Source organism: Hylobates moloch, unplaced genomic scaffold, assembly GCF_009828535.3.
Source record: "Hylobates moloch isolate HMO894 unplaced genomic scaffold, HMol_V3 SCAFFOLD_6, whole genome shotgun sequence".
In the NCBI taxonomy this organism is placed as follows: Eukaryota; Metazoa; Chordata; class Mammalia; order Primates; family Hylobatidae; genus Hylobates; species Hylobates moloch.
This window is the reverse complement of record NW_026652281.1, coordinates 92,622,864-92,633,438: the sequence shown is the minus strand read 5'-3', so window position 1 is coordinate 92,633,438 and position 10,575 is coordinate 92,622,864. Positions and strand designations below refer to the sequence as shown.

Here is a 10,575-nt window from a genome sequence, read left to right as displayed (position 1 = left end):
CCAGCTAATTTTTTGTATTTTAGTAGAGACGGGGTTTCACCACGTTGTCCAAGATGGTCTCGAATTCCTGAGCTCAGGCAATCCACCCGCCTCAGCCTCCCAAAGTGCTAGGATTACAGACATGAGCCACCACGCCCGGCTCTAAGGGTGAATTTGGGTAAATGGCACACAGCAGTTCTCAGTCTTCTTGAAACTTTGTGTTAGTTCGCAGTTATTTTAAAAGAAAAACAACGAAACAGTGTTAAAAAGGGAACAACTTTCTTGCCATGTGGCTCAATGTTCCTAAGGTCATGTTTATGACTGGGTACCCCTAAAAATCATCTCCAGGGCCACCTGCGGTTTCTGTCCACAGGGTGAGACACCGAGTCCTCTGAGCCCAGGGCTGGGAATAATGGGAGGTGTCAGGGCAGGGCAGGGCAGAGCTGCAAAGCGGACTGAGTGAATGTCTTGTCTGCGTACCGAAATGTCTTCAGCTCAGAGAGGGATAGCAGGAGGCTCTGCAGCAGCAGGGAACTGGCATCATCGTCCTCACAGAGGTTAACCTGGGACAAGCTGAAAAGGTCCAAGGATATTCCAGAGGATTTCAGGCTGGACACACCTCAGAGGTCATCACATCCAGAAGGGGGTGCCAAGAGAGGAGATGGGGCCACGCAAGAGCTCCCCTGAGCCACCCTGGGGCTCTCCCTCCCCTCCCCTGACCAAGTGTGATTTTCTCCTGCACAAGGAAGTGAGAATGCCAGGGTCACACGTGGCCTGGAGTAGGCACCAGGGTCAACCAGAGAACTCAGGGCCCCACACAGAGTTTCCAGGCACTGACCTGAGCTGCTGTAGCCTGGCACATGTCTCCATCAGCTGTCCGACAAGAAGGCTGTGGTGGGTCCCAAGGTCACAGTGAGCCAACCTGGAGACAGACAGGGAGATGACAGTTTTGGAACATCTAGTCCAGTATGGGGGATTCAGTCTCTGCCTGCAAGGAGCTTATGGTGTAGGGGTAAATAAATGCTGATCAAATGAAGTCCTACAGTTTGCTATTCACTTATGAGAAGGGCTAGGAAGCAGGAGTCCAGATGGGGCAGCTGGTATGGTTGTGCAGGTTGTTCACTGCACAAGGACACACAGCCAAGGAGGTGAGGTGAGGCTGAGATCCTACCATGCTCTATTTCCCAGAATGTACACATGCAGGGCTGCATCCACTCAAAAGGGTGACATTTTAATTTCCAAAACTGTGCCATATGGATTAGAGGTGCTGTGAATCCAGGGATCTATAAGAGTGGATAATGGAAGTGTTTGACTAAGTCTTGGGGTCCAGGGGGCCTCCCTGAGGTGGTGGCATTTAAGCTGAGACCTGAGGGATGAGGAGGAGTTAGGCAGGTGAAGCAGGTAGGCGCGAAGAGAATATTCTGGGCAGAGGGCACAGCCTGTGCAAATGCCCTAAGTTCTAAGCAAGATAGTGTTCGGGGAACTGAAAGTTCGTGGGGGTGACGAGCTGAGACTGGGGCCTGGGGTGGGGCTGAAGCGCCTCAGAAGTGGGTTGGTCAGACCTCTGTAGGCTGTGTAAAGACTTCGAACCTCTAAGGTCTCTGGGCAGGGTGGTGAATATTGGTCCGAAGCAGCCCTGCCCCCTCCCCAACACCAGCCCCTGTCTTGGGGTCTGGTGCTGGGTCTCACCTGAGTGCCACAGCTTCTGGATTCTCTTCCTGGCGAGGAAATTCCAGCTGGACACAAAGCTGCTGCTGGGTCTCGGAGATGCTGAGGAGTGAGCAGTAGCCAACGTGAGGTCGGGCAGCCTTCCCCAGAGGGCCCAGCTGGCACCTGGGCTGCCCGGCTCCAACTCTGAACTCTCAGACACTTTGCCTGGGTCCCCTTCTCCCCTGCCAGGGACCAGCTTAGGATTGGAAAGTAGGTGCTTCCGTGAGTCACACACAATACCCCAACTGGTGCCTTTTCAACAATTTTTCTTTCTTTCTTTTTCTTTTTTTTTTAAAGAGACAGAGTCTTGCTCTGTAGCCCAGGCTGGAGTGCAGTGGTGGGCACGATCATAGCTCACTGCAGCCTTGAACTCTGGGCTTCAGTGATCCTCCTGCCTCGGCCTCCCAAAGTGCTGGGGTTACAGGCGTGAGCCACCGCGCCTGGCCCTTTTCAACAATTTATAGTTAATAAGTTGATGAGCCTTTTCAGACCATGACAGAAAGCCGTTACAGGGATCCAAGGGCGGTTCCAGAATTTTCTGAGGGAGGGGCACAAGGATCACAGTGTGGTGGAAGGGTGGGGTAGGGGATGTGTCTGGAGTCTGCATTTGTGCTCTAAGCTCACTGCCTTCACTTGAATGTTATGTTCATGGGGTGCTAATGGGGAGAGGGCTATGGGAGATGATAAAGTCCCCAGAGCATCCCCTTGCTCACTCCTGGAGGAGAGAAGGAAGAAGCAGGGCAGGCTGTGTGGCTGGTGACAGCACAGCAGACATCTTTACAGGCTCCAGTTCTTGTAATCCTCCTAGCCCCACAAAGGGCTGTAATTAGACTCTTTTAAGAGCAGGAGGTTGAGGCCAGAGAGACACAGTAACGGGCTCCAACCAGTAAGCGACTGAGTTGGGATCTGAACATAGGTGAGTGGGATGCTAAAACCTTTGCTATAAGCTCCTCTGCGTGTCATTGTGTTATTTCTGGTTGAAGAGCCATGATGTGTGTTACTGCATCTGGGGGCCACTTCCAAACAACCAGCGTGGACTCCCAGCCATGTGTGCCTGGATCCAATAGCCCTTCGTTTTGACTCTGGGGATGTCTTCCTCTGACACTGTGGCTTGACTACTGCACTAGTCCCAACAAATGTGTAGCCCCTCACATATGCCCCAGGAGCTCCTGCTACCCTGGGGACATGGAGAACTAGCTGGTGACACAGCTATTACCCCACAGGATGAGGGAAGGTCAAGGAAAAGTCCCAGTGCTCATGAAAGATGAAGAATTCCAAGGGGGCCTCTTCTCTGGACTCACCTGATTTCAGTGACACTGCCTGAGGCCTGGGCGCAGACTTCTAACAGGGAGAGAACCCCGGCTCTGTCCGCCCATGGCTCCTGCACCCTGTCACAGAAGGGGACACAGATAAGGCCCCCCAGGGTGAGCAACAGACAATCAGCACACATGACAGGGCCAGGGGAGGAGTGTCAAGGGGGGGCCTAGAGGCTTTTTGAGATTTTTTTTGCTCATTTTAAAACTATAAAATTATACAAGTAGGCATCAATCTAAAAAAGGAAATTAACATCACCCTTATTCCAACAACTATTATTGTGACAATCTAAACAGAAAATATTATTTTTAAATGATATTTTTATATTTTATTTTATTTCATCTTATTTTATTTTATTTTTGAGACAGAGTTTTGCTCTTGTTGCCCAGGCTGGAGTGCAATGGCATGATCTCAGATCACTGCAACCTCTGCCTCCTGGGTTCAAGCGATTCTCCTGCCTCAGCCTCCCAAGTAGCTGGGATTACAGGCATGCGCCACCATGCCCAGCTAATTTTTGTATTTTTAGTAGAGATGGGGTTTCACCATGTTGGTCAGGCTGGTCTTGAACTCCTGACCTCAAGTGATCCACCTGCCTCGGCCTCCCAAAGTGCTGGGATTACAGGCGTGAGCCACTGCACCAGGCCACTGATATTTTTAGATTTAAGAAAATATTCACATAATGTTACATCACAAAGATAAGGAAATCGAACTGTATATAAAACATGATCCCAATTTTGCATTTCAAAAAAAGGAAAGTATCTGGAGAAAAAATGTATGGAAAGAAAGAGGGAGAAAGAGATGTGTGGAAAACAAAGGAAAATATATTAAATGTTTATGGTGGTTGTTTAGATGATAGAATTCTCATGAGTGATTTTTATTTTATGTCTTCTTTAATTTTCTGTATTTTCTAGACTTTCTACAATGCATGTGCATTAATTTGAAAGTAGGAAAAAAGAGAATTAATTTAAATATTACTGCTTTAAAGTTATGTTGAATTTTTAAAGCACTATTTTCTTTATGTATTTCTGGATTTTCTGCACATTTCAACAATGAGTAAATATTATTTTTTATTTTTATTTTTTGTAGACATGGGGTTTTGCCATGTTGTCCAGGCTGGTCTTGAATGCCTGAGCTCAAACAATCTGCCCACCTCAGCCTCCCCAAGTGCTGGGATTACAGGCGTGTGCCACTTCCCCCGGCCAATATTATTTTTAGACTAAGAAAAGTTTTATTTAAAAATGTTATTTTAGCTGGGTGCGGTGGCTCACGCCTGTAATCCCAGCACCTTGGGAGGCTGAGGTGGGGGGATCACGAGGTCAGGAGATCGAGACCATCCTGGCTAACACGGTGAAACCCCGTTTCTACTAAAAATACAAAACATTAGTCAGGCGTGGTGGCGGGTGCCTGTAGTCCCAGCTACTTGGGAGGCTGAGGCAGGAGAATGGCTTGAACCCAGGAGGCGGAGCTTGCAGTGAGCCGAGATCACTCCATTGCACTCCAACCTGGGTGACAGAGTGAGACTCCGTCTCAAAAAAAAAAAAAGTTATTTTGGGTGCTCTAGCAATTCTGGATATATAACCAAAATAATTGAAAGCTGGGACTTTCTGGCTGGGCATGGTGGCTCACACCTAGCACTTTGGGAGGCTGAGGTGGGAGGATCACTTGAGCTCAGGAGATCGAGATCATCCTGGGCAAAACAGTGAGACCTCATCCCTATTGTTTTTGAAATAAAATAATATTTAAAAAAAGAAAGCAGGGACTGTCAATTGGACACTTGAATGGACAACCCAAGTGTCAATTAATGGATAAGTGGATACACAAAATGTGGTCCATCCACACAATGGAATATTATGCAGCCTTAAAAAGGAAAGGGCCGGGTGCTGTGGCTCATGCCTGTAATCCCAGCACTTTGGAAGGCTGAAACGGGCAGATCATCTGAGGTCAGGAGTTCGAGACCAGCTTCGCCAACATGGTGAAACCCTGTCTCTACAAAAATACAAAAAAAATTAGCTGGGTGTGGTGGCGGGCGCCTGTAATCCCAGCTACTCTGGAGGCTGAGGCAGGAGAATCACTTGAACCCAAGAGGTGGAGGGTGCAGTGAGCTGAGATTGTGCCACTGCCCTCCAGCCCAGGTGACAAGAGCGAGACTCCGTCTAAAAAAAAAAAAAAAACAAAACCAAAAAACAAAAAGGAAGGAAAGTCTGACACAGTGACACACGCTGCAACATGAATGAACCAGAGGACATTATGCCAAATGAAATGAGCCAGTCACAAAAAGACAAATACAGACAAATACAAATGACTCCACTCATATAAACTATTTAGAGCAGTCCAATTCAGAGAGACAGAAAGCAGAATGGTGGTTGCCAGGGGCTGGGGTAGGGGGGAAATGGGGTGTTGTTTAATGGGGACAGAGATTCAGTTTTGCAAGAGGCAAAGAGTTCCGGAGATTGGCCGTACAAAAAAGTGGATGTACTTAACACTCCTGAATGGTACACTTAGAAATGGTTAAGATGGCAAATTTTATTATGTGTATTTTACAACAATTTTTTACAGGTTATTTTGGGGAACAGTCAGTCCTCAGGTGCCTTGTCACAGGCTGCAATGGGAAGTGCACAGCTCTGTCGGTAACGCAAGTTTTTTGGGCACAAACATGAAACTGAATGTCATGGAGCCTTTTGATCTAACGTCCAGTTTCCAGGAAAGTCAGGGGTTAGAGGAACACGTGCCATGACATCATGAGAAAGCCACCAGAGTCAGGAGCGGGACAGTCTGCAGTACACACAGTTGCTGATTTTGTCAACAGACACTGACATGAAACAGAAAGCTGTGGTGAGGGGGTGGGGGCAGTGATGCTGCAGGTTAGAAGAGTCAGAAGACCATCGCCATCCCGTGTAAATGCAGACCAGATGTGACCAGATCCTGGATCCCAAAAGCCAGCTATCTCATCTGGGGGACAATGGGGACATTTTAGATTAGACTAGGGAGTACCTGACACTAAGGAATTGCTAACTGAGTTTCTTAGGTGTCCTGATGGAACTGTGATTACAGAGAAAATGTCCTTATTTTTTGGAGATTCATGGTGAAATATTTAGGAGTGATGGATTATGAGGTCTATAACTTACTTGAAACCGCTTCAGCTGAAATAAAAAATAAAAATATGAAGCAAATATAAAAAATTATGAACAACTGTCAAACCTAGGTTCTGGGAATAGGAGTTTTAAAAAATTATTCTTTCTACTTTGGTTTCTTTTTCTGAGTGTTTTAAAATGATCATGGTGAACAGACAGACAAGAACTTCGTTTCAGTTTATTTTTGTCCTCAGTTCAGTATCCTCTGAAAATTTCTTTCTTTCTCTCTTTCTTTCTCTCTTTCTTTCTTTCTTTCTTTCTTCTTTTTTTTTTTTTTTTTTTTTTTTTTTTTTTTTTTTTTTTTTTCCAAAGACAGCCAGTGGAAGGACATTTCTTCTGGGACAGAGGGACACGGTTTGCTCAGGGTCCAGATGGCAGGATTGTGGGTCCAGGAAATGGCCGCGGCCATGATCCTGGGGGCCTCTTACTCCAGTGCCCACCCCTGCTCCCATTCATGCCATGGCCCCTCCCAGAGGCAGCGGGGGAGGAGGTACCTGAGGCTGAACAGCCCTGCGGGTCGCCCCACCAAGCTCAGGAGGATGGCCAGCTGCTTCTGGCCCAGGCAGCACTGGGTCAGCCTGGGGACAGAGGTCAGTCACTGAGGTGGCTCTGGCAGGGTGCCCCCACCCCTCTGCTGTCCTCACAGGCTGGGTGGGTCACTCACGTGAGCTCCGTCAGCTGCAGGGACTGGCTCAAGCCGGTGGCCAGCCTGGACACATGCTCTGGCTGGAAGCTGCACTCACTCAGCCTAAGGGCAGAAAGCCAGCGCAGAGCCTGGGTGAGGGCTGTGGGCACTGCTGCCCAGCTTCATCTCAGCCTCCCTGAGGGCCTATTGGGGGAGCATCCCACCCCTGAGGGCGAAGGCCTGGAGCAGGGCCTGAGAGGCCAAATATGCAGCTCCCGCTCTGGGAGCTTCCTGTCTCTTTGGGGAAGAACCTCCCGCAGCCCCTGTGAGAAAGTATTAGGAGTGAGTTATTTAGGGAGCCTGACTCTAGGTCAGGCACTGCGCCAGCCTCTGGGTGCAAGGGACTTCCTGCCTTACCCGCAGGGTCTCCTTTAATTCTCATAGCACCAATTAGAGGTGGGGAAACTGACTAAGCCAAGGACACAGAGCAGATGAGAAAGAAGGGCAGAATCGGGTTTCCATCCAGGTCAGTCTGACTGCAGACCCCAAGCTCTTAACCACTGCCTTACTCTCCAGGACCAGCTCTGAGGGTGAGCTCTCTGGGGAGGGAGGTGTGCCTGGGATTCTCCGTGGGTCTCTGCTGTCCAGGCACCTCAGCCCTGGGTAGCCAGCAGACGGGACCAGCCAAGCGAACAGGCCCAGTGAACCTCGGGGCAGTTCACTCTGATGGGGCAGTGCTGCTGGGATGCTTCCAGGAGGGGCTGATGTTTGAGCTGGGTTTTAAAGGATTGGGAGAATTTTATCTCAGGAAAGGCAAGGAAGAGAATTTTGGGCTGAGTGCGGTGTGAGCAGAGGCAGAGAAGCTTCAGGCAGGGCTTGATCTAGGAGCAAATAGTGAAGGTTGTGGCTGAACAGCGTGTGTGTTGTGTATGTGGTATTTGTAAGGTATGTATGTGGGGGGTTTGTTTTTGTGGGATGTGTGTGTATTGTGTGGTGTGTGTGGTGTATGTGTGTGTATGTGGTATGTGTATGGTATGTGGTGCGTGTGTGTGTTATGTGTGCTGTGTGGTGTGTGTTGTGTGTGCTGTGTGCTGTGTGGTGTGTGTGGGGTGTGCATGGTGTATATGTGGTATATGGGGTTGGTGTGTAGGGTGTGTGTGGTGTGGGGGAGGTGGGAAGGAACGTGGTGGAAGGTGACAGTTGGATCAGACTGTGAGGGAGAAGATGCTAGGGACTTTGAACTTTACCCTGGGGTTAATGGGGAGCCACTGAGGGGCACAGAGTAGCAGAGGGGCACTGTCAGATGTGTGTTGTGAAGATCCCTCTGGGGGCTGTGGAGTGAATGGAGGGGAGGAGGCCTGATAAGATGCAGGGATCAGTTTGGAGGCCCTGTTCAGAGCTGAAGTAAGACATGTAAAGGAACTGGCCCAAGGCAGTGGCAGTGAGTCAGGGCTACCAGGGGTAATGATAATAATAATAATAATAACAGTTATAATAACAGCTGACAGCACTCCCATGAGCCAGACCTTTTCCTGGCACTTTATACTTATTAACTCATTTAATCCTCACAATAACCCTAAGGGGTAGGGTGATATGATCCCCATTTTACTTGTCCAGGGCCACATAGCTGGTAAGTGGCAGATCAGGGATTTATTTTTAGTTGGCTTGAAAATCTTTAACCATGACACTCAGAAGCCTCAAGGCCTGTAGTCAGGACATGGCAAGGAAGAGAATGTTGGGCTGAGTTGGGCTTAGAATGTTGGACTAAGAGGCACAAGTTCAATGCCAAGGCCCTGGCTGAGACGAAGTACCAGGGCATCGGGGGCAGATCTGGGGGAACAGACCCAGGCAGTGAGCTTGAAGTTACTCTCCAAAGGAGGAGAGGGCCCAGGGAAGAGGGGGCCATGGAGACCACCACAGGGTCAGCCTCCTCTCCCCTCTCCGTCCCCTGTCCCATCACCCTGCAGGGATTACCTGAGTGTCTTCCCAGCCTGGTCCTCTCTGGAGAAGTGAATCCAGAAGCTCTGCTCAGAGCCCAGGCTGCAGAGAGAAGGGCCTGGGGAAGCGCGGTGCCCAGACGTGCCAGCCTCCTAGGCACCTAGGGCACCCATGAGGCACAGAGGGAAGTGGGGCTGCACCCACAAGAACAAGGGAGGATGGAGGCCTCAGAACTAGAGGAGACCCCCAAACTCATTCTGTGAGCATGGCAATACCTGGCCTTCCCACCCCATGGCCTCCGTGGTCCCCATGGCACCCGGGCATCAGCGGATGGAAATTATGATCCCATGCCCAGGAAACCCTGAGATTCAGAGAAAGGCAGAGGTTGCCCCAAGCCACCCAGATGGAAGGCCACAATGTGTGGGTGCCTTGCTTCTCCCATCAGCCAGGGGCACCTGTTGGCCAGCAGAAAGGGGCTTTTCGGGGACCAACATCCCCTTACTTCACTGAGGCCTCCCGGACACGTGGGCAGGAGGGCAGGGTCTCCACCAGGTACAGGGCACTTTCCTGAGAAACGCTGTTGTGACTCAGACTAGAAGGGAAATGGGGATGAGAATGGGGTGAGGGAAGGACCTCCTTGAAGCCCTGCCCAGCCCCCTCCATCTCCCTTCCAGCTGTCATTTCCAGGAAGAGAAGCCTCCATATCTAAGCATCTATTCTCCAGATGTGCACACTGAGGCCCAGAAGGATACCATCCCCACAGAGGCAGAACTGGCACCAGACCCTGAGTCCTTGAGCGCTGCACTCACCCTGCCTGCTGCCCCTGTGGTCTGGGGTCTGGGCACTGGCAAGGCCAGGCTGGCAGCTCTAGCCCCGCATGGGTCAAGGACTCCCAAGCCCAAAGCTCAGTTGCCTAGCAACAAGTGGTGTCCTGGAGCTGGCTGTCACTCCCGTGGGTCACTGGGGAGATGGGGCAAGCATGTGGATGAGTTCCTAAGGTCCCTTGCCTGCCGCAGGGACATCTCCAAATTTATGTCCAACAGAATGGGTCAGAAGAACTTCAGGGATGGGATGGACCAGGAGCCAGGCAGCTGCAATCCTGCATCAGCTGGTTGGGGATGGAATGTTGCTTCCCTGTCCCCACGTCAGTTTGGCTGTAGGGGTGCATCACCCTGCCATGAATCACAGCCTCTCTTGGGTGTTTGGTGGAGGCTCTGCCCATGGTGGGTGTGAGGGACAGAGGAAAGGACCCAAGGCCAGCGGAGTGAAGGCAAGGGAAGAATCGCCCCTTGCCCTCCGCAGTCCTTGCCCTCTGGTGCTCTGGGGGATGCCCTCAGAAGGAGCCCCCTCATGCTTTTGGCCTAGGGGAGCCTTCCTCCTTGCTATTTGTCTTTTATGCTGCTTTCCACTTACTCAAGCGAACCGGAGATCGGCACCTTCGGCAGACATTCCAGAAGGCATCTGAGCCCGCTGTCGCCCAGCAGGTTTGCTGAGAGGCTGTAGGGGGTAAGGAGCAGTGGCGGTGATCAGAGGTGTCTCCTCAGCCTGAGATGCTCCTCAGTCACCAGGAGGCTGCATCCACTGTCACTGCTACTGGACCCCATGTCAGGGTCACCAGCGCCACCATCACCACCATCACTAGTATCACCACCATCACCACCACCACCAATGTCACCACCACCAGTATTACCACCATCACCACCACCACTTTCATTATCACCACAATTCTACACCACCAAGCCCAGTACCACCATCATCATCGCTTCCATCACCACTAGAATGACCAGCAACTCCTACGTTCTCTGCTACTATCCCCTCCCCAGCACCACAGTAAACCCATCCTCATCGTCCTCTTCCATATCAGGTGGCCACTCACAG

The 10,575-nt window shown here is 50.6% G+C and overlaps 1 protein-coding gene across 11 annotated transcripts in view; it reads right to left on the bottom strand.

The window, feature by feature from the left end:
* NLRC5 (NLR family CARD domain containing 5) overlaps positions 1–10,575 on the bottom strand; it is a 96,033-nt gene that overhangs the window by 16,512 nt on the left and 68,946 nt on the right. For 9 of the 11 annotated variants that reach the window (XM_058441006.1, XM_058441009.1, XM_058441012.1 and 6 more), the window contains 9 exons: positions 10,111–10,194; positions 9,200–9,289; positions 8,734–8,799; positions 6,799–6,882; positions 6,629–6,712; positions 2,991–3,077; positions 1,669–1,749; positions 818–901; positions 460–552 (listed from right to left, as the gene is read on the bottom strand). In XM_058441006.1, coding sequence (XP_058296989.1) covers positions 460–552; positions 818–901; positions 1,669–1,749; positions 2,991–3,077; positions 6,629–6,712; positions 6,799–6,882; positions 8,734–8,799; positions 9,200–9,289; positions 10,111–10,194 — 753 coding nt within the window. Of the gene's footprint in view, positions 1–459; positions 553–817; positions 902–1,668; positions 1,750–2,990; positions 3,078–5,418; positions 5,953–6,628; positions 6,713–6,798; positions 6,883–8,733; positions 8,800–9,199; positions 9,290–10,110; positions 10,195–10,575 lie in introns of those variants that run through there. The other 2 variants (XM_058441013.1, XM_058441014.1) reach the window with 1 other exon arrangement.